General features: G+C 34.1%; 1 protein-coding gene across 1 annotated transcript; it reads right to left on the bottom strand.

The window, feature by feature from the left end:
• Positions 1-1,616: 1,616 nt before the first annotated feature.
• Positions 1,617-5,473, bottom strand: LOC132273426 (pectinesterase 1-like). The gene is made up of 4 exons (XM_059774385.1): positions 4,952-5,473; positions 4,648-4,851; positions 4,159-4,385; positions 1,617-2,061 (listed from the first exon to the last, which is right to left on the bottom strand). Exons 1-4 carry the CDS (start codon positions 5,471-5,473, stop codon positions 1,617-1,619), a joined length of 1,398 nt encoding a protein of 465 aa, XP_059630368.1.
• Between the last annotated feature and the right edge of the window lie 19,980 nt (positions 5,474-25,453).

Here is a 25,453-nt window from a genome sequence, read left to right as displayed (position 1 = left end):
GGCTTTGTCGTCGTCATTTCAGATACCGATCCGACGAGGTCTTCAGAGGTTTGGTAGCGACTTGTGGTGGGTTAATCAAGGGTGACTGTGAATTGATGTGTATGGGTATGGTTATGTTGTATGGGTATGAGATGCCTGTTGATGTATTTGCTGTGTATAGGTATGGTATTTCAAGGCTAAATTCAAAGAGATCAAAAAAATTCAAAGAGATCAAAAAATACGATTCAATGATGGCTCTGATACCATCTTGAAATTCAAAGAAAGAATATGAGGATTAAAAACTCAATTCAATAATATTCACGATGGTATTGCATCCAATTTATAGAGTAATACCTAGCTAAAATAGGTAACTAAATATAAAATACTTGGGAAACAAATTACCTACTAATTAGCCCTAAATCACAGAGTAAATAATTCAATCCTATAGCTGTAGGATCTGTATAATCTCGGATTATAATAGGTAAAATCTCAACAATAATGAATTTAACTGTTATGACATAATTTAAGAAGAGATCTTAGAGCTTAGTATAATCGAGACGAGTGGAGCTGAAGTAAAAATAAAGATTCAAATATTGATTCATGGTAAGTGTTCAACTAATTTTGCAAAATCTGATAAACTTCAAATGAGAGCATGAAAAATCTGTCTTCGTTGTGCAGAAGTTCTCTGTTCGAAAGAGGATTAATATATATTACTCGAGTGCAAAAAGAATAAAGAAGGGATGAAAAACTATACTAAGATTTTTTGATTAATTGTGAAAAATTGTTTCAAACTCCTAGACGAGTTCTTTCTCACCCAGGAGGATGATGCATTGTCAATATGGTAGCCATATCAACGCCATGTGGGTGCTTAGATGGGTAATTAGAATATCAAAAACTGTCATGAGAATGTTAGCCTTTTTGGCTAGTGATGAACCAACACGTAACAATAGGAACAAGAAGGAAAATATACGTGAAAGGAAACAATCACGTAAATTATATATATATATATATATATATATATATATATATATATATATATATATATATTATACCAATATGATTACAATCACTTTCTTTAAATAAGCAGTAAGTCCGCGTAACGTGATCTGAATGATAACAATCATCATTCAAACTCTAACAACCTAAACCTATCAATCATTTTATTTTAATTTCAAAACTCTAACTATCAAGATAACGTTGACGATATCAATGAAGTTAAATTTGAATTAACTTCCAACACTCCCCCTTAATTCAAATTTTCAAACATCTTTAAAAAATTTAAGGTAAGTCTTCAAATTTCTACCATGATCACTGCTACGGTTTCTTTTGAATCTTCTACCAACATTGTTGCTTCTTCTATTCTTTGTTTTGTTTGAAATTTCAGTCTTTTCAGGCTTGTCTTCCACTGGTTTCTTCTTTGTCTTTTGAATTTTCAATGTTTTTTCTAGAGTTGTTTTTGCTGTGCATGCAACCACTTCTCTCTTCTTCTCATCATCCTTGAGCTTTGAAAAATCAAGAGGATAAATATTGTTATCAGACATTTTTGAAAACAATATTAATTTTTTATCTCCTTTGTTGTACAACATGCATCTGTTATCTTCAAACACAACTGAACAACCTTTCTTGAGTAGCTGTCCTCAACTGATCAAATTTTGAGCCACACCTAGAACATACAAAACCTCATCAATCAATTTTTTACCAAAATTTGTATTTACTGCAATGGTTCCTTTGCCTTGAACTTGCACGCTTTTGTCGTTCCCCATACGCACCTGAGACTTTACAGATTCATCAAGTTTAATAAAAATAGATTTATCTCCGATCATATGGTTATTACAAGCACTGTCAAGATACCACATATTTTTTGTAGTGGCATTAAGGCAAGATATGAATAGATGTTTATCATTCACATATTCATCTTCAACTTTTTCTTCATAAACTATTTCCTCATGAAAGTTAGCTTGATTTTTAGGATTATACCAACAGTCTTTTTCATTATGTCCATATTTTTTACAAAAAGAACACTGAGGGATATCAGGATTCTTATTTTTGTACCAACAATCCTGTTCAATATGACCTTTCTTCCTACAATGAAAACAAATAGGAATTTCACCATTACCTTTATTGAATTGTCTCCCTTTTCCATTGAATTAATTCCCTCTTTTACCTTGAAATCCATAGTTTTTCCCTTTTCCATTTGAGCCTCTTTTAAACTCCAATTTTGTATATAAAGCCTGCTCCACTTGACTTTCTGTAGACCAGTTTAATCTTTTTCATGCATTTTTAGTGATCCCATCAATTGAGTAAAAGACAACTTAGATAAATCTTTTGACACCTCAATTGCAGCTACGACACTATTGAATTTAGGAGTTAGAGTTCTCAAAACTTTTTCAATGATTTTTTTATCATTCAAATTTTCACCAAGAGATTTTGCTTGATTAACAATAAAAGTAACTCTAATTAGGTAAGCATGAATTGACTCAGAACTTTTCATCATCAATGTTTCAAACTCACGACGGAGAGTCTGTAATCTTAAAGTAATTACCTGACTCGATCCTTCGTACTCATTCTGAAGCAACTCCCATGCTTCCTTGGATGTTTTGGCCCCCATTATTCTTGGAAAAATAATGTCGTCTAACCCTTGTTGGACATAGGACAATGCCTTGGCATCTTTCTTCTTGTTTTCTTTCAATGTTGTTCTTTGTGCAGCAGTAACTCTTTCTTCTTGATTATCATTTTTTGTATAACCACTCTTAACCAGTTCCCGCAAATCAAGAGAAATAAAAATTGTTTTCATTTTAATACTCCAAAACTGGTAATTTTCACCTTTGAAAGTAGGAACAAATGGATGAGAGTTGTTATTACCTGTTGCGGCCATCATTTTTTTTTTTTTTACCTCAACCTTTTTTCACGCTTTTGTGTAATCCTGGCTGATCGTCAACTGCTCTGATACCACTGTTAGTCTTTTTGGCTAGTGATGAACCAACACGTAACAACAGGAACAAGAAGCAAAATATTCGTGAAAGGAAACAATCACGTAAATTATATTAATTTTTTTTTTTTTTTTTTATACCAATATGATTATAATCACTTTCTTTAAATAGGCAGTAAGTACGCGTAACGTGATCTAAATGATAACAATCATCATTCAAACTCTAACAACCTAAACATATCAATCATTTTATTTTAATATCAAAACTTTAACTGTCAAGATAACATTGACGATATCAGTGAAGTTAAATTTGAATTAACTTCCAACAGAGAATTGGTTTCCAATTCTAGATTTGTGTTCCCAACTATTTATATTTATTTTGCATTTTGTGCCCAGTAATTTGCAGTTCATTTAAAATTGTAGTATTTTGTGTTAAAAGTTGGGAGTTGTAACATCTTTAATGTGGATTTATAATTTTTGAACTTGAATTATATTTCGATAATGATCAGAGACAGATCTATTCAATTGCCCCCACTATTTTTTTTTTTTTTTTTTCCTTCTTACTATATACCATTGATTTTCCATTTTTTTACAATATATACCCCTAAAATTTTAGAATTGCCCCCACTGAAATTACAGAAAAATCATACTATTGCCCCCACAACATTTTTTATATGGTTGTTAAAGACCACCCCTACTAACATAGTTTTCTGGGTCCGTCCTTGATAATGATGTTACAAAGCTTACATCTTTATATATCCAACTCCTTCTCTTGGTTGTGACTTCTTGTTCTATATTTTCCTTCTTCCCTCTCTTCCACCAGCGTCAATCTTCCTATTTTTAGAGTAGTTTTTAAGCTTTATGAGGAGGAAGAAGCCACTTCGAACCCTCTATAGAGGCAAGGCTGATATAGGGTTTAACGTCTGCATCACTTAGTTGTTTCGAGAATTTAACTCTGCCACCCGGATTAGACCCTGGACCTGTGTTTTTGTATTCTAGGAAAGTAACCGTCCTGCAATTAAATCCATCATTACCTTTTCATTAGTACCAGTACAAATACGCATGTAAATTATATACAGGAACTTAGTTTTCCATTGTACAATGCTTCATGTGATACAATTATAGACATCCCATATCAATCCTCTCCACTAACAATATAGCTAGAAATAATTGGTCCCAAAATTATAAAACTGATAATTGATAAAGAAATTACATATGTATATTAATAATTAATGTATATATAGACTCACCTTTCATCTTTGTTATTCCATCCTCCAGGCTTGATCACATCGCTCATTTCAGTGTAGACAAAAGCCACCTTGGCAAAAGGCTTCCATGCTCTGCCTAAGTCAGCGATTCTTCCTGCGCCAGTAACTCTGCAATGAACGAATAAAAAGCCAGTATCTTCCGTAGCGGTCTGTCTTCCTTGTGCCGTGATAAATGCCTGAGGGAAGGGTATCACATGTATTTGTGTGTTCTGCATCAAAACATCCATTATGTATATTGTTAATCTATTAAGAGAAAATCAATGCATGTGCATATCTTTAATTATAGGAAAAATAATTTAAATTTAGTTATCAAACTTTAAAACAAGTGTTGGTCATGGCGTTGCATTGATTTAAATAAAAATTCGTGGTCACTTTTATTAATTTATTTTATTTTTGAAAATTCAACTGAATTATCATTATTATTATTTATTATTAATTCTTCACTCTTAGAGATTAATCCTTGATACCAACCACATATAGAGATTTTCCATTGCCAAAGATGAAATCACCCATGCCTTCAATGTAGCAGTTCTTAAAGAAATGCCTGCCTTTGTCATCACAAAGGGTGTCTTGAAATCCAAGGAATCGGCAGTTATAGAATGAAGCCTTGTCGCCGGAGATTCTCAATGCCAAGGCTTGTGCTTGCTGTCCGGGAGCGGGCCTTGGTCCCGAATTCTAAAACATCAACACACATGCATGTACATTAATGAAGAAAAAAAGAAGAAGAAGACAACAGTCCGTGTATGTGTGTGAATATATATATATATATACGGACCTTAAAATTTATATCGATAGCACGGAAGTAATCAGACTCAATTATCACACTAGCACTCATCATAGTTCCTTTCGCTTTTCCTGTATCGCCAAAAACCAAAGTTGGCAAATTCTTTGGATCACTAGCTAACAAAGTGACAAACGGCTTCTTTTTATCAATGATGACTTTCTCATTATAGATTCCGGGCGCAATTGAGATGATCACTCGTTGAGTATTTCCATCTGGGATTCTCTTAATTGCATCCATCACGGACTTGAATTCGCCATCTTTACCCACCTTCATCAATTTGGGATTGTTCTCGGCATTCGCAAGGGCAGGGTCCAAACTGGCCCTCCGCTCCTTGTACGGTTTGACATTGGTCTGAAACCAACTCTCCACTTGAGCCCTCTCTGCCGGTATGGGTGGACTGTTGTCCGGGACGGGGGCGGGGCCACGGACACGGACGGGGCCGGGTTTGGCAGTGGTCGAGAAAATGCTAAGAAAAACTGTAAGGACGACGATGAGTGTCTTTTTTGCAGCCATGTTATATGTGTTGGTGTTATTTTTTTTTGTGTTCTTAATACTTTATTCTGTGTGTATATATATATATGTAAGGCTACACAGCTCTGGAGAGAGAAAGAATTGAAGTATGTGATGAAGAGGATTTGTCGCATATGACAGTCCTTCAAAGTTCCATTCGTGAATTAATGCATGATCACAAGGATTATTTTGGGCCACCTCCAGTGATATTTCGTTGTAGTATTTGCACATTTCGTCAAAAGTCGTCTTTTTGCATTTACTATTGATGGAATTTACCAATTGACCATGGAAAGGGATTGACACCAAACACCCCAGTTAAATATATATTCACTTCCCGTTAAATATTTGGAATTGCATATAGAAAATAGAAATATATATTCACTTGCCGGAAAAAAAAATCAAAAAGAAGAAAAATCTTGTTGTAATAGATGTGGCTCTGTGGGGTCCTCCTAATAAAGGCTTTGTTTGAATTATACGAGTCTGTGTATGTCAAAAAGAGAATAAGCATGACTTGTGTGTGTATTGGTGTGGGTTGTGAACAGAAAAAATAAAAGTGAAAGGGTTGTGTAGGTGAAAAGACGCTTACAAATATGCATGTGTTGTGATGAGAAGGGCATTGAGAAAAGAAGTGAATTCCAGTAAAAGCAGAGCAATTTTCTGGATTTCATATCTCTCTTGTATTCTTTATGTATTTTTCTCTATATTCATAACATATCTCCTTTGGTACCTCTTCTTTAAAATTATCATAATTTTTTACTTTTACAAAAAGGTAAAAGAATCCTATAAATTTGAATAGAGCCAAATAACTTTTTCTCTTTTTTTTTTTTTTTTTTTTTTTTTTTTTTTTTTTTTTTCATGATTAATAATGGCAGGCCCATTTTATTATTTTTAATTTTTGCATTGCAATGGTTAAAGAGTTAGGAGTAAGTGGGGCTTAGAGGAAAAGTGATTCGAATCTAAGAACATGGGGTGGGACACTTAGACTTGACCCATTTACCTGACAACATTTATATATATATATAATTATACATATACAAAGTTTTATATATACACTTGTATTTATGCTGCTGCTGCTCTGCAAGTCGGCAAAGATGGTTGTGAAGACTAGTACTCCAGGATTGGTTTACAATTCTTTTGCAACCATTGGTGGATGAAACTTATTATTTATTTTTTATTTTTTTATTTTAAGTTGAAGGGTAAGCTATATGTATGAAACTCTTCCATGCAAAAGACTGAATTATTTTTTCTCTCATTTCCTTCTTTGTTTCTCTCACTAATCCCAGTTAACCCAATATTACTGAGTCCAAATGTCTAAAACCCACTCACCAGCCAGTAGATATTGAGTGCGCAGCTATATCAATTTATTGGTATACCCGACTAGTGACAATGCATTATTTTATAAAAAGTTCGTATAAAATTACTAATAACGAGATAATATGTTATATTTGATTGGGTGAGCAAATTTATGATGTGCCGTTACCCAATATCTACTCCTCACTAGGACATAAAAACAATGCCTTTTATGGACGTTTTTAAATATTCAATCGTTTTTAGACTGTATAAGCCTTATATAGGCATTATTGGGCCTAACGGTGTTTTTTTTTTTTTTTTTTTTTCAGCTAGTAAGAAATTATATAGAATTTGCTGTGTTATCATTGATGAAAAATTGGTAGATGTTTACAAGGAATTGAATATTATAGATGCAAAGTGCCAAAATGTCACAAAGAGCTTTGATTTCAAACTCCAAATATTTCCTAAGCATCCATATTGTAAATGAAAGCAATTTGAGATGAAAATATTTACACTCATTTTTGGAAGTAGTAAATCAGGATTTTTTTATTAAGTCAGGAAAACAAACAAAATGAAACTAAATGAATCACAGGTCCAAGAAAGAAAGTAGAGTAAAAAGAGCAACCATCAAAACATTAAAGGAACAAAAGCTCAAGGGGACAGCAGCCATCAATTCCCTGCAACAAAGGAAACACCATGCATCATCAAGTTATGAAGCTCCCAATGATTACAAATCTGGTATGTACTTTGATTGCTATCATTTTTGGTAGCTTGGATATTTTTATTTTTCATGATTATATAAGATGGGATTTATATGTCCTCGTATAGTAAATTCCTAATTGGATTAAAATGACATATGTTATTAAGATATCTGAAATATTTATATTTTATACAATTAGTGAATTCAATGTATTATGTTTTAATTCATTATAAAATTGATAGTGTCTACTTGATTACAAGAGATATTTATATGTGTATGAGATGTTGATCAATACATGTACATAAATAGTAATCATAAATAGTTTATAGTCGGTAATTATGAATGGACTCATTATTAACTAAGACTTGAACTGGATCCGCGTTTGGTTGAGATATATTGTGAGAATTGTCGTATGCAATTGCTCCCTATCATTGTCATGACATTTGATTCTTAAGCATGAGAGAAGGATAAACTCTTTTATTAATTAGTAATTATTTTGATTTATTCAACGGAATCTTCGGAATCCATAGATCGGCACTTTGGGTAATTATGTAATTAAAAGTTAGAGAGTTTTATTTTCAATATTTGCATCATTATTACTTGTATTTATTTTGTTTTGATTATGGTTGATCACAAAGTAAATTCGAAGGCCTTCATATATTTTAGATAAAATGTTTTCTATTTATTTAGTTAGTAAATTATTATTTTTGTCAAACAAATATTTTATGGTGATCAAGCCGGAAAAAATCAAAGGTAACAAAATAATTATATTAATTATGTTGTCGAATTGATGTCTTTATAATCTGATAAATAAGTATGCATAGTGGGGTCAAAGTGCAACATTGACTTAGAGAGGTTATTTACTATTTAATTGGAGTGCAATTAATTTCTTTTAGTGGAGTAGAAATTAATTTATGAATTAATTGAATTGGGTCAATGGTTTAATGGATCAGACTAATTATTAATTTATAGTAGCCAATAAAATAGTAAGCACAAAAGATTCTCACCCATAGCCCAAGTTGATATTGGAGTCCTAGTAGAATTGAGATATGTGAATTAGAAATGGAGAAGGATTTATTGTTTCTTTTCCTTATCTTTATGTTACCTATATATACATAGGTCCATGTACATTTAGGAGAGACTTTTGAAAGACAAAAGAATATATTTTCTCTCTCTATTTTTACGGTTTGCTTTCTCTTTTAAAGAAGGCTACCATAAGCCTTGCCTCCAAGGTCATTCATCAAGGTATATGGGTGATTCCTAAAAGGAAGATCACTATCAAGAAGAAGGAAAAATGATTTTTCTAAGGGATCTATAATAAGTGAGAATGTTCACTTTAGAGGAAAGATTTAAAGGTTTACTCAAACCTTTGATTGAAGTATTCGATCTATTAATTGAATGATACATCATATTTTATTTTATTGTTGCACAAAACTTGTCTCTATGTGATGAATCAAGATCTATGTATGGAAATCCCTTAAAAAGTTTTTAAAACTTGCACGTTCCCTAATAGTGGTATCAGAACATTGTTTGATTCATTACTAGAGATCATGTTTTTATAAAAATCATCATTCATGGATCCAAATTATATATGCATATATATATATATTTATTGATGTATGTTGATGTATGATTTAATATGTTGATATATATTGATATATGATGATGATGTATGAATAATTGTGAATGGATTATGATGTATTTTAGGGCCATGGATGAAACTTATAGGCTTAATGTAATTTTATCTTTAGATGAATGTAATTAAGGCTTTGATTTAGCCATTTAAAAGTTCAATGATATAATTTAATTTTTTTCATTGTATTTTAAATTGTAAAATTTATTTAAAGCCATGTAATCTTCATCAAAAGATGCTATGAAGCTTCAAGAAGGTCCAAGAGAATTTAATTTGGCTTCAGGAATTTTCTGGAATTTTTTAGAATTTTTCTGGAATTTTTCTGTAATTTTTGGGCCAAATAATGAATTCTATAATTTTTTAGTTGCCGGTAAGGGCGCTGCCAGAATGAGGGCTGTTAATCTGGTGCAGCGTGGTCCATATGCGCCCGCACCGGTAGCCCTTGGATCTTCATCAACTGCTGGAAGGTATCAGGTGTAGCGCAGCCCATGGAGCGCTCAAGGCGCACCCAGTCCATAGGCACGTGAGATGTACGCGCCAATGTAGCAGGTGCCAACAGGCGTGTGCCAGCGCGTGGCACGCGCTGGCAACTCCCAAATGCGCATGGGAGCGTGTGGTATGCACTACAAGCTTCCTCCAGCGCGTGTGAGCGCGTGACACGTGTTGGGAACAATCCTAGGAGCGTCAAATGCGCTTAGGGGCGTCCGATGGTGTCCTATGGTGCGTGGGGTTGGGTTACAGCCTCCTGCAGGTGTACACAAGCTTTAGATAGACCCTCGTGCAATAATTAGAGCATTTAAATGTTAAAAGCTAAATCTATTGGCCATTTTATTTGCTTTATCTATCATTTATTTATTTATGTGATGTATGGAATGCATAGAATAAATAATTGTTTATTAATTACTGTTCATGCATTAGATCCATGATATTTACTTAAATGATTTGATTTATATTAATTAAATTATGAAAATTAATTGGATTTAATTACTAATTAATCAGAGGGCACTTAAGGGGAAATGAAAAATCATTTTTGAAAAATTATTATTATTATTATTTTTTAAATTTGGCCTCAAATTAAATATAGTGAATAATTTAAAGTCCAAATATTTTCTAAATTTAATTGGATTAAAATCAAGATATTTTGCATGCATCATATCATTGAAAACCCTAATTATGAATGATTAAAAATTGAGTGGGAGCAAGGATTTTTATACAATACCCCATGGCCTTCGTTATTATAACCATTATAATTAGATCTTTTAAAATAAGGCCCCACGCATGATTTGAAGAGTCTGAAAATTATAAGAATGGTTATCTCATAAAAATAAAAAATATCAAATATTCATTGTAATTAGATCTTTAAAAATAAGGCTCTACGCATGATTTAAAGAGTCTAGATTATAATGACAAGATATTTAATATTTTTTTTTTCGTTGGAGCATTAATAGCGTTATACACTCAATCTAAAACCAATAGTGTTAGCTCCCCAACGAAGTGGTCTATACTAGGTGATTTTAGAAAGGCTAAACAACATCGGGAATCATTTCATATAGATAAAGAAGACATTGTCTTCAAAGATATGGAAATGATGAGATTTGCCTGTCAATAGTAATAATGAAATTCGTCAACCGAATAAATTATTGGCGTATTAGTTATCCGATTATTCATACAGTGGTTAAGGGACCCATATATTATTATTTTAATGTAAGTGCTCGCCTAATAACAAACGAATTTCAACAATAGTAATAATGAATTCCTCCGTCAGGATAAGTTATTGACGTATTGATTGTGTTATTTATTATGCTACGAAGTTAAGGGACCCACATTAATTAAAAGGGATTGTTTACCAATAGTGATAATGAATTCCTATATTATTCAGATTTATTATACTATGTGGTTGACAAACTCATTTTAATTTTAAATACGCATGATAGTATTAATAATTTACCTTGCATATTGTATGAATGCATTTATATTCAGATTAATTATATCTAATCCATTTAATCTGTTTGCTAACATATTCAATGTAATTGGACCTAATTTATACAAACTGGAAAAAGGAACTTAAATATTTTACTTACAACGTAAGGGAACAAAATGTGTTTACTACTCCTATACCTAATTCCCTTTTACTTTAAAATACCGAAGAGAACATTAATACTTTTAATAAGTGAAATAAGACAAATGATATGGTTTGGTGCTATATTCTAGAATTTATATCGAATATGCTTCAAAGCTAATATTTGCATTATTTTATTTTCTTCAAGCATCATGTTAAATGTTAATGAGATGCTTTGGTGAGATTAGATAGAGTGTATACCTTAGTACTGTGTCAGACTTGAACACCATTGAGATAGCCTAAGGAACTCCAGTAAAAGATCGCGTTTTGAAAATAATTGTTTATTATTTAAAAATTAACTAGAGGTCAATAAGGCTGACTTGGGTGGTAAGTTTCAAGTTGACATAATTATTGCCTTGTTACCAAACTCGTTTAGCTCTTTTAGAGTGAACTAAATAATGAACCAGTTTGAGTTCACACTCGCTGATATTCTTATAGAGTTGGTAACATATGAAGGGATAATCAATAAGTATGGGCGTTTCTATCAATCTAACCTAGTCTATACCATCTTCTTCTAGGCTCAAGTGGATGGGCAAAGGAAAAGAAAAAGGATGATAATAGAACTAGGCTAGCACAAAACATGGGTATCCAAAAGGTTAAGGAAATAAGACAATGTATGTTGAGGGCGAAAGAAATTATTTTTTTTTATGGCCAACTAAGACACTTATTTAAGGACGAACTATCTAAGCAACAACACGGCATAGGAAAATGTATATTTAATCATTGAGCCATGTTTTGTGGTTGTATCTATTAATTACCGATGGATAGATTCTAGAGGCACTAAACATGTTTGCAATTCATTGCAAGGATTTCAGGAATCCATAATCCTCAATGATATGGATATATATTTGTCTTTTGACCTGATGCCAAGGTTGTAGCTAAGTCAGTGGGAGTATTACATCTGAAATTAGAGAGTGTGAAGATATTAGTATTAGAGAATTATCTTTATGTACAGATGTTAGACGTAATCTCATTCTTGTTTCATTTTTGGTTTATAAAAATTGTGCTGTTACTTTTGGTAAAACTGCTTTTATAAAATTGAATAGATATGCGATTGCTTCTGGTGCGTTGAAAGATGGTTAATATACTATAAGCACCAGCTCTTAATATTTGTATGATGAAGAAACTAATGTTGCATCTTCTAGATTGAATGTTAAGAGACTATTTCTTACTCCTGACTCATTGTACTTTTAGTGTCTATTATTAGGTTATAATCTGGTAAAATGTGATTTGAAAGATTGGTCAAAGAAGGTTTATTACCTAGTGAAACAGGAGAGCCTAAACCAAACTTGTGAATCCTGTTTTGAAGGATAGATAACCCTAAAGGTTATAATCAGCCATATAAAATAGACATAAAGAACAATTGGAGTCGGTACACACTGACATATGTGGTCTTATGAACATCTAAGCAAGATTACTCACGTTTTAGATACATTTACCTGATGTAACATAAGTCTTAAAATTTTGGAATATTCTGATAGTGTCAAGACTGATATGGAGCACAAATTAGGTAAATTTATGAAAACACTTCGATCTGATCGTGGATATGAGTATTTCTTGGGATAGTGCAAAGATTATATGGTCAATGAGAGTGTTGTGTACCAGTTTTTCGCAATTGATGCTCAATGAAATGAGGTGTCAAATAGGAATAACAAAATTTTGCTTAACATGATTAGATCTATGATCAGTTATGCTAGATTATCTCTTTCATTTTAGAGTTTAGCCTTGACAAAATCGATGCACATTATAAACTGCATTCCATCTTAGTCTGTCTCGAGGATACTTTTTGAGCTGTGTTTTTGACTAAATCTTAGTTTAAATCATATTCACATATGGGGTAGTCTTGCACATGTGCGCTTAATATGGATAAGTAAGTTAGAAGTAGGTCATAGGCATGCTCGATTTGATGGCCACTCTAAAGGCACTAGGATGGATTATTTTATGATATCAATGATAAAAGTTAATTATTTACACTCACTGTTTATCTATAGGAGGATCATATTATGAATCACATACCTAGTAGCAAAATGTTAGAGAATATGGTATGAGTACCAGTTGTACCACATATGAACACACTTATTATAGATATTTAGAATTATAGATGAATTCCCTATTGATGCGTAAGCATCATCCAATACATAAAATTTCTACATCGGTACATTGATGTAGTGGGAGGATTATCATCGAATCTAATAGAATCATGTTTTTAGGTGAGAACTTTATGGATATCCTTGTTAAACATGAGTTGGACTCATTAAGCTACACGGATGCGTAAACTGATATGGATACAGATTGTTTTGGCAAGTTGCTATAAAATCAGAGTTGGAATCTATGTATTCTAATAAATCTGGGATCTTATAAAAATTTCTAGTAGGGTGATACATAGGAAAGGCAAGTTAATCTACAAAAGGATACCAGAAAATTTCTTAGTGTATGAACCATGTGTGTACAGGGTAATATCATTATTTTTATAATTCTATATATTGATGACATCCTACTTATTTATAATAATGTGGAAGTTTCGTCATCTGTAAAGAGGCAGTTGTTCAATTACTTTGAAATGAAGGATCTTTAAGATGCAAGCTATATTTCTAGGATCAAGTTTTTGCAAGATTAGGTTATATGGAAAATAGGCTTATCTTAATAGTCCTACATTGATAAAGTTTTGACCAGGTTTGGTATGCAAAACTCAAAGAATGAGTTTTTGCTTTATTGATATGGACTACTCTCTTGAGTAAGTAGTTTTCTAAGACTAGCAAAGGAGATTGAGAAAATAAGAGTGGAATAATATGCTTCGGCATATAGGAGTATCATTTATACCATGGTTTATACCAAATAGAACATCCGTTACAATGTAGGGATAGTCAAAAGATATCAATCCAATCCTGGACTTGATAACTGATCCGTTGTGAAAAATATCATAAAGTACCTTAGGAGAACCAATGATCTCATACTCATTTATGGATGTGATGATGTGGTCCAGACGAGCATGCTAGTTCTGATTTTTAATCAAATGTAGATACTATGAGATTTATGACTCAGTGTATGTTCACTTAATGGAAAGGAAATCAGTTGGTAGATTGTTAAGCAATTTTAACTGCTGACTCAATCCTGAAGGTGGAGTACATTGCAGCCTTAAAGGCTGCAAATGAAGCCTTTTGGTTTGACCTCACTGATTTAGAGGTTGTGGAGCATACTATCCTGTCTATTGAGCTATATTACAACAATAGTGCAGAAGTAGTCCAAACCAATGACCCAAGGTTCCATAGAAGAACAAGGTACATTGAGAGGAAGTATCCTGTCTTACATAATATTGTCTGGCAAGAAAATGTAATCGTGGCTAGAACATTGCATTGGAACACAACTTTATTGATCTATTAACAAAGGTGTCATCGATCAATAGTTTTAATCGTCACCTGGATAACATTGGAGTTAGATGCAATTCGAATTGGCTATGAGGGCAAGTGGGAACTGTTGGGATTTATATGCCCTTGCATAAATAATTCCTAATTGGATTAAAATGACATATGTTCCTAAGATATCTGAAATATTTATGTTTTATACAATTGGTGAATTCAAAGTATTATGTTTCGATACATTGTGGAATTGATAGTGTCCACTTGATTACAAGAGATATTTATATATGTATGTGATGTCGATCAATACATGTACATAAATAGTTCATAGTCAGTAATTATGGATGGACTCATTATTAACTAAGACTTGAACTGGACCCGCGTTAGGTTGAGATATATTGCGAGAGACATCGTATGCAATTGCTCCCTATCATTGTCATGGCATTTGACTCTTAAGCATGAAAGAAATATAGACTCTTTTATTAATTAGTAATTATTTTGATTTGTTCGGCGGAATCTTCAGAATCCATAGACCAGTACTTTGGGTAATTATGTAATTAATAGTTAGAGGGTTATATTTTCAATATATGCATCATTCCGACTTGTATTTATTTTGTATTGATTATGGTTGATCACAAAGTAAATTCGAAGGCCTTCGTATGTTTTAGACAAAATATTTTCTATATATTTATGTAGTAAATTATTATTTTTGTCAAACAAATATTTTATTGTGATCAAGCCAGAAATAATCAAACGTAATAAAATAATTATATTAATTATGTAGTTGGATTGATGGCTTTATAATCTGATAAATAATTATGCATAAAGGGGTCAAAGTGCAACATTGACTTAGAGGTTATTTACTATTTAATTGGAGTGCAATTAATTTCTTTTAGTGGTGTAAAAATTAATTTATAAATTAATTGAATTGGGTCCATGGTTCAATGGACTAGACCAATTATTAATTTATAGTAGCCAAGAAAATAGTAAGCCCAAAGGATTCTCACCCATAGCCCAAGTTGATATTGGAGTCCTATTAGAATTGAGATATGTAAATTAGAGATTGAGAATGATTTATTGTTTCCTTTCCTTATCTTTATTTTGCCTATATATAGATGGGTCCATGTATATTTTAGAGAGACTTTTGAAAGACAAAGGAATATATTTTCTCTTTCTAGTTTTTAGGGTTTGCTTTCTCTTCTAAAGGAAGCTACCACAAACCTTGCCTCCAAGGTCATTCATCAAGGTATATGTGTGATTCCTAAAAGGAAGATCACTATCAAGAAGAAGGAGAAATGATCTTGCTAAAGGATCTACAATAAGTGAGAACATTTACTTTAGAGGAAAGATTTAAGGTTTACTTAAACCTTTGATGTAAGTATTCAATTTATTAATTGAATAATACATCATCTTTTATTTTATTGCTGCAAAAAACTTGTCTCTATATGATGAATCAAGATCTATGTATGAAAATCCTTCAAAACGTTTTTAAAACATGCACGTTTCCTAACAATATATATATATATGTGTGTGTGTGTGTGTGTGTGTGTGTGTGTGATCTCATTTAGGTACATCATTGTTTCACCAATTTGAGAGGATATTTCTCTCTCTTATTCAAGGATTTTTTTCTATTTTTGTCGCTTCTGATATGCCACTTGCCTGCACTTTGCACAGTTTTCATACCCTTATACCATTTATGACCTTGATGAGGCTTGTACCAGTGTGATCTTTTCAGGACCATAGTTGAATCCTAGTTTTTGGAGGGGGGGGGGGGGTACTTCTATGTGACCGCCCTAGTTTTACATACCTGGTGCTTCCTATGATGACCAGAAAGTTGATCCGAGATCGGATCTGAAGTGCGGAAATGAAAGAAAGAATAAGGTCTCTAGAGACGTATATCGTCCCTAAGACGACAAAGTGGCCTCCCGAGGTATCCCATGACTCAACGAAACCGAGATGGAAGTTAGGGTTTCAAAACCCTCCATGAAATGGACCAAGGGTAAAATGGTTATCTCAAACAAAAATGGGTACCACTGTGCAGACCATTAGATGGACAACGAAAAATAAAAAAGCTTGGACTCAAGAATCTCCTGATTCGGAGTTAGGATGAAAAAGATAAGGCCAAATTAAAACCAAGTGCCCAAGCTACCAAAATGCAGAACTCGAAGGCAGTAGGCAGACGCCAAGAGCTGCAGGCGCCTGCCAAGGCTAACACTACGGGCAGAAGCCAAATCCTGCGGGCGCTCGCCAAATAACAGAGTTGCTGCCAAACAAATGGAATTGAGGCTCGAGATGGTTTTTAAAGTGTCTAAATTGAATATGCAACCTTAAAATATGTGCACAAGGCCTACAGAAGTTTCGGAATGGTCGCCATTTTTCAAACAAAGGTCGATGTATAGTAACCATGACCAAGGTTTCAAAATGAGGTTTTTGGTTCAATTCGGACCAATGATGATTTTAAGGCCCAAGATGAACTTTCCCGAAAAAAGTTCGTTAAGAAACCCCCCCAAAAATCATATTTTCTAAGCGACCATGTCAAAAGAAGTTCTTGTTTTTCAAGAGAAGTGCCCAAAATGCCTTTATGTGCATATTTTGCAAAAAAATTAAAATGCAAGAGCTAAAGGTGTGTAATTCATACAGAAAGGTGTTGTGGGCAAAAGTGAACATGTACGCAAATGTAATATGCATTTTTACACGCGCTACAATAGCCCGAGGCCTCAATATACGCCAAATACAAAATATCACATGTCAAACCTCCAAAATTCGTAAAGTTTCCTTTAATAAAAAAAAAAACAAGAAACCAAAGTGCATATATGTAAATCAAAAGGTGTTTGGCCCTAGGCCACACATTATACATATAAAATGAGTCTTAAAAAGTGTGCTTAAGTACACATTACACATTCCAAGGTAAAAACAACATATTGAAACCTAGCTCTGCGTTACAACTTCAAAAGTAAAACAAGATATGCTAACACTTTCATGCAAACAAAAATGCACCAAAAGTACTCCAAGGTATCCAAGTCAACCGAGGGATGTTGTGCATCCTGAAAGAAGGTCTCTTTACCTAAAAAATGTCCCAAACAACTAGGGTATGTAAACACGGTACTCGTAGGAAGAAGTGCATGCGTATATCCTAAAGTTTCAAATATCTTGTAAATTCAATATAAACTATTACAAGGAACATATCATTCCATTTAACGTCTAAGTTGCAAGGTGAGCTAAGGGATCATCTTAAGCTACACAAACAATTGAAATGAAACATACGATGCACAAGCATGCTAGACACAAGTATACTAAATGTAATGAAATGAAATACACAATATACAAGTATACACGCACAAGTATACTAAACAATTGAAGTGAAATACATGGCATACAAGTATACAAGCTCAAGTATACTAAACCATAATGAAGCCTCATGCATCATATCATAAGCTACAAGTAAGCAATGATTAACAACTTAGAATTGAATGAGAAATCAAACCATGTGGAAAACTTAGAGGCGGCGTCCGGTGTGAGCTCAACAACACAAGCTCAAGGTTGTGACTCACAATACAAGATGATACAAGTTATTTTAGGGCATTAACCCTCAAGGAACCGCCTAAGTGCGCACTATATTGTAGGGAGAACTAGTATCTCCCGTATTAGGGCCAAACCCTAGCCATTTCATTAAATCTTTGCCCCAACTATTTCCAAAATCAATAAGTGTCACAACAATAACAAGTGCAACAATATAATTTAAACACCTTACATGCACAACCAACATTTGTAATCACACATAGCCATGCTCTAAGTCATCAAGCTACAAAAGCATAAAAAATGTCGAATCTTCAATGTGCGATTCGTTATACAAAACAATAATACCACATATTATACTAAATTAATTTACCATCAAAGCAAGTCACAATTACTAAGTCCATAACAATTTAGTAATACACTTGTAAGGTAAATAATAGTAATCCTCAACAAGAGTTCATTATCATAACAAGATAAATCTCTAAAACTTTATGATCTACTGAATAAAACAATACACTTGTACAAGATATATATACATATGCTACACATGGTTGGATTACTAAAAATCAATTTAAATCAAGTTACTGTCAAGCAAGCTACAAATACTAAATATACTACAATTTAGTAATAAGCCTCCAAAGTAAACATTAGTGAAATTATAGAAGATTCCATCATCACAACAATAGAATCTCTAGAATTCTACAAGTTACTATATGCATTAATATCCCTACACAATATATACAAGCTATATATGCTTTGAATCATAGAACCCTAAGTCAAGCATATAGAATCTCTATCAATATGCAATACAACAATTCAATAAGCATGTAATAAATATATATAGAACCTCAGAAACACCAAAACACTAAGAATATAAACATACAACAACCCCCTACCTCAATTTGAGATAAAAATATCAAATGATACCAAAACGGAACCTTTCCGAATGCGACGAAACTTCGGGGTTATGACGGGGACAACGAGGAGAATGATAAGTCCTCTTGCGACAACACCCAAATCCAAACCTGAGTTCATACCCGAAACTCAAAATGGACAAAACGGAATTCTAACCAGATGGAATTCAAGGCCTTATCGAAGCTGACAATAAAGCCATCAATGACTAACAAAGAAACAAAGAAGAAGGAGGCCAAATTGAGGAGAAAAATGAGCAAAAAAAGGAAGGGCGGTAGCCATGGGTGAGAGAAAGAAAATTTGTTATTTTCTCTCTCTTCACCCCCTTTTATAAAATTCCAAAATATCTCCCAAACGGGCCCTGCACAGCCCCAAAAAGTGAGAATTGTCGAAACACGCTCAAACAGAATAAGACCATGAACACAAAAGTACCGAAATGAAGAATAATGAACAACAAAAGAAATGGTATCGAGAAATGAGTCCCAAGCAAAAAGATATGCCCCGAACAAGCTTAGCGACTACCTGTGTCAAAAATCCTAAAATGGGGGAAAAGGTCCGGAAGGCATTTCTATGAGTACGCGATTCAACGAAATGCGAAAATAAATCCCGTACAAGGATCCTAGCCCAAAATAAGACACTATACATTAACTTTCGTTAATTGCACAAAGGTCCCTGCAAAAAAAAATCTCAAAAGATAATCGCACAAATGACCCAAAATAAAAATATCTTCCTAAAGATACTTTCTTAAACACCTCTAAAACAAAATATCTTCAAAAGATATTTACGAATAACACCCCAAGAAAAGAAAATGTTTCTAAAGAAACTACGCATCCATGCCCATGCGGGAAAAATAAACAACTAGTATACTTTTCTACAAAAGTAAAACTACACATTTCAAGGAAATCAAATGGCATTCACGCACGTGAAGTTGGAAATCAAATTTATGCACAAAACCAAACTCAAAACCTTACTCCAAAACCCTAAGGTTACTCGAAAAAAAAAAAAAAAATGCCTGAAAAAAGGAAAGAAGGAAAATGACCGAGTCATTACAACTTTCCCACCTTAAAAGGATTTCATCCCCAAAATCCGGCCTTAACAAAATAGAAGGCCAACCCAAGATAACTACGGAGTACATCTCGGAGCATACCACATGACACGCCACATTGGCGGCCCTAAAACTGAAAGAAAACGCAAAAATCAATGCCACTTGCACCCACGTGCTCATGACACAACACACACAACAACATCAGCCAAAAATGGCCCTGTCCCAATGTCATTTGCACCCACGTGCTTATGACAAAATACTCTGAAAAGAAAAATGGCCACATGGTCATGCTACATGTCAAAACTCAAACACCGAACACACGATCCCATCAAGAAACAGATCATTGAGTATGAGGTAACAGGTCCTAAGGCCTCGAGATCAAAGCAACATGACAGCATGTATAGTGACTAGAACCCACCCATAATGTACTTAATGTATGGTAGCACGCGATAAGCGCTGAAAAGTGCGCATTTAAACCCCTTAATTTTGAATGTTCTAGGACCTTATTCTATCTTATTTTCCCGTTTTAGTACTAATTTATGTTTTTGTCTATTTTTAGGTTAGTAAGGTTCAAACGGGCTAATTTTGGTCCATTAAGGCCTTTTTGGAGTCAAACTAAGTCTTGGTGAGAAGTTGGAGCAAAAGGAGGCTGATGCTGAAAACTGCCTAGTTGGAACAATCTTGTGAACTATCACACCATAACTCTGAATGATCGAGCTTTGAACGATCACTCTATACCTCTGAATGATCGAACCAACTCTGAACGATCGCACTGTTGGTTAGATCGATCGAACTCTTCGCAGAAGTTATAAAAAAGCAGATATAAAGCTCATTTGGAAAAAACTCAGGCTGTGCTTGAAAGGGGAGATCCTAGGGTCGAGTTCTCACATTTTTAGGCTCTAAAAGCCTTGTATATGAGACAGATTGAACCATTTTTGTAGGGAGATTCATATTTTTACATTGTAATTTCTATATTGTTGTAATTTTCTCTCTCTAGAAAGTTAGAGATTAGGGTTAGAAGAAAAGAGGGAAGTGGAGGCACATATCAAGAACACATCTCTAGATCCATATACTCTCTCTCTCTAGTGCTTTAAAGAAGAAGAAGAAGAAGAGGAAGAAGAAGATGGAGCCATGTTTGGAACTTGCCCTTGAGGGCATTATGACCACATCCACCTCCTCCATGATTGGCTAGGCTTCTCTTTGGGGCTTGGATGAGCCCCAAGCTTGTAAACTAAACCCTTTCTCTTGACTTTTTGGGGAATTTATCTTGTGATTAGTGTTATAGCCTTGTGAATAAAATGAATCTTGGTTTATTTCTATGGTTTAATTCTTTCTATTAATTCTCTAGTTTATTTATATGTCTATATGTGATTAAATTAGGAATTATGTCTCACATGATTCATATGGTTTGATTCTTCCTATTGATTCTCTTTATGATTACAAGTTGTCTTATATGTGATTATTTAGGAATTGATCTCTATACTAGTTTCACTATATTGGTTGCATGTCTATGTGTGATTGATTAAAGATCTAGTGATGGTTATGCATGGTATTCATTGAATGGGTTTGTCAATTAATTTGATGGATTATACTTAGGCTTGATGGGTTATTCTACAATTTAATTCATGCTTGTAGGTAGATAGACAATCTATGCTTGATTTTATATTCCATGGCTTATTGTTGCAAATTCAATAATTCTCTAGATTTATGTGTTCTACAATTGTTGATTACTTTGATGGGTCATGCTTAGAATTGATGGGTTGTGCTATACTTAGTTTATTTATCGGTTAGGTAGGCAATTCATACTTGACTTTGATGGTCCATGCTTATTATCGCAATTGGTAGTCGCATTTTGTTCATAAGAATGTTTTTCCCCAATTAGTTGAAGGAAGTGGATTAGTGAATGAGCTTGGTGGTGATTCCGACACCCTAAGCTTCTCTGCTCATCTCTTAAATCCCTATCTCACTTTAACTTAATTTTATTGCATTTTAATTAATTGCATCTTAGTGTAATCAAATAACCAACCCTCATTTGCAATCATTTTGTACATTAAAGTCGAAATTAAATTCCAACACGTATAATCTCTTGGGACGATCCCTACTCGCTATGCTTCATTAGTTGTAGTAGTGGCTTTATAAATGTAAATTTGACTTTTAAAGGCTTCCTAAACCACAATCATATTTTAACCTTGTGAAGTAACCTCCCGCATTAAAAAGTTCATTTTTTAAACACATAGAAAGGGGTTCGTTACCACGACAGTGTCTAGAGCCTACCCACATTTACTCGTTAGTAAGGTAACATCGACGGCAATTAATACTCGTCCATGGCACACAATTTCATACAGTAGCATGACAGTACAAAGCATTAATTCATAGCATGCCCCCACAAAATTAACCCATAAAACCACTCGATACAGATGACATCAATGGCATAAAATGACATTGCCATAAGCACTATAGTACCCCGGCATTTTGTAAGAGTTAGGGTATGGTCCAAAGACGTCTGGCCAGACCATTCAGGTCAATCACAAAACTCTGACAACAATACCATCAATACCATCACGCTTATGGCTGGCAACCCAAGCCTAAACTCCCTCCCCCCCCCCCCCCAAAGGAAGACACGAAATGAAATCACATCTGAAATGAAAGACGCCAACGTCAAAGACTTCACCCCCCCAATACGGAAGTAAGTTAACCAAAATCAAGAAAATCCTTACCAAGGACTCAAAACAACAATGGTGATCCCCATAGATCAACCAACTCACGACTATGCACTATGCAATGAAGAAAAGATACTCACTCCACGTGAAATCCTTAACACAAACCATGAAAAGAGGAAAAACCTTGCTTTTGCTGCAAGTGGCAAAAGACAATTACGAAAAAATTAAGAAACATTCTTCCCACCTTAAGGAAGTAGACAAACCAAAATGAAACAAGATGTGGTAACTCCCTAACAAGGAATTCCACTACGCAACCACTAGAAAAAGCTCGTAAAGACACTACGTGCAAATAAAAGGAACACGACACTAGCTCATGTTCTCTCAAATGAACAAAAGGAAAATTCCGCCTAGACATCATATGTCATGCGAAAAAGAAACAACAGTAACAATTAACATAGATATCAATGCATATAACATGGGAATGCACTGCTAAAAAGATAAACATGCTTACGTAAGTAAAATCAATGATATATGCAATACGCCTCAAAGTAAGCACAATAATTATACCACTAAAGTACAATCACATGGCAACTTTAAGCATATAAGTATGCATCAATGTAGGAACAATAATATAACATGAATACCATGTAAGGATAAAACTCGTGAATGGAACACCGAAACAAAATACAAACATAAAAATGCTAAATTAGGACCATGTCCATCATCGTAAAACAAACATATATACAATGACCATGTCACAATCTCAAAATAGATGTACACCATGTATACAATTCTAATGCAATACTGTGTACCCATTTATGTACTCAACGCCCATATAGCACATACTCACAATATCAAATCCTGTAAACTGATAACACCTTGCCAATACATCACATTGTGTACATAAGGTAATCAAATAATCTACCTATTACATGAGAATCAAGCACTAATGATACTAGCATGTTAAACAGATATAGCATATGAAAACTACATTGTCACTATCATCGCACAAGCCAACATATATCCATATATCCTAAACATGTCACTAAGGAATGCTCAAAATGACAAGGCACATAAACATGTGAGAGTGACTATACAAATAGCGATGCCACAAAATCATAAGTAAAGATGGAATGCCTCTCAAAAGGACAATCTTAAAGAAAACGTGCCCAAAAACATAGATGAGTCCAATTTCTCAATGCGAGGAAAGGAATCATTCCCAAAAATGACTATAGAATAACAAAACGACAACCAGAAGAGTCCGATAGGAACTTTATAGGATTCTACCGGAATCCTAACACATAACCCCAAGTCTCCAATGACAAGGGAGAGTAATTAATTGCACCAATGCAATAAATCACACGAAACCACTCACATCCCAGCCGTAGCTCGTAAAAGCAGTTTAGGGCAAATACAAGAAGGATTCTAGGTTTACACACTTATCAATCCTTAAACCATCGCTCTAAAAAGATAAAACATGAGAATCCCACCATCGAGGCTCACAAAAATAGACCGCTCACTCCTAGAGAAGAACTCAAGTCAATCCTGACTCATTGTCCCCATGACACTAAGAACGAAACCCTAAATGATGTCACCACATCAAGATCACCACAAAAACCCCAAGAGATGATACCAACACCTCTAACACAACCATGACTATGTTATGAAGAAACAAAAGAAAATGAGACGAAACGGTGCCTCCATGGGTCACATCGCATCCCACCAAATGAAGATTACAACTCTAAGCTCACACGAGTCTCACTCGAATAAACCATCAACTTAAAGTCTCAAACTCCCAAATCATCAAAACAGACAAAAAGGTTCCCGCCATGGAGACCTTACAAAATGAATCCTTCCTATACAAGGAAGAAGCCCAAGAGGATAAGGATGCGTCTAAGAACACTACGGATCCCATGAGACAATGCCCTAGCATTAACCTCGCCCAATCGAGCATGAACAATGCATTAAAAAAAAAAAAAAAATACAAGATACAGGGTATTTATAAAACTACCAAGGTCTTACGCATCACATGGAAAATCTCATGTTGTCACTACCATTAGGTTAAACACGTAAAATACATTCATTTATGCATATAGGCACACTAAGTATTTAAATTATGACATAGTAGCAGAACATCATACTTATGCAAGTAGCAAACAACCCACATACGACATGTCCAGTCGTTTAACAAGTGGATAAAAATCAAACTGTAGCACAAGTAGAACTACTATGCTCATAACCTAACACAAGGTTGACATAAACACTTAACCATGCATGACAACTAGTATACATCATACATCATGCTAACATAAACAAGCATATACAACATGTTATTACTTATGAGCATATACAATATACTAAGGTGGTTATGAAAGCTTCTAAACATTTAAGCATGAAAACATGTGATCATACCGAACCATGTTATCAAGAAGCATGTGAATATATCTAAGCAAGTCAACAAAAGCATGATATGCCCCCAAAATCTGTTCTCCTAAGGTTTTCGAACCCAGACACTCTAATACTACCTGCGGCGGCCCTAGTTTTACAAACCCAGTGCGACCTGTGATGACCCAAAAGTTGATCTGATATCGGATCAGAAGTGTGAAAGCGAAAGAGAAAATAAGGTCTTTAGAGACGTACATTGTCCCTAAGATGACAAAGTGGCCTCCCGAAGTGTCCCGTGACTTAACGGAAGTTAGGGTTTCAAAACCCTCTAAGAAATGGACCAAGGGTAAAATGGTCATCTGTGATA

This window comes from Cornus florida, unplaced genomic scaffold (genome assembly GCF_030987335.1).
Source record: "Cornus florida cultivar Cherokee Brave unplaced genomic scaffold, ASM3098733v1 CherokeeBrave_3.0.0_Hap2_Chr01, whole genome shotgun sequence".
NCBI lineage: Eukaryota > Viridiplantae > Streptophyta > Magnoliopsida > Cornales > Cornaceae > Cornus > Cornus florida.
Note: the sequence above shows the minus strand (reverse complement) of the source record. Positions and strands in the feature narration are given on the sequence as shown.

Bases quoted from the DNA above. Each gene is read 5' to 3' on its own strand.
- LOC132273426 (XM_059774385.1), bottom strand. From the start codon at position 5,473: ATGGCTGCAAAAAAGACACTCATCGTCGTCCTTACAGTTTTTCTTAGC. The intron at 4,852-4,951 runs GTCCGTATATAT...TTGATGTTTTAG, and splicing joins CTATCGATATAAATTTTAAG to AATTCGGGACCAAGGCCCGC. The intron at 4,386-4,647 runs GTTGGTATCAAG...GTTTTGATGCAG, and splicing joins ATGGAAAATCTCTATATGTG to AACACACAAATACATGTGAT.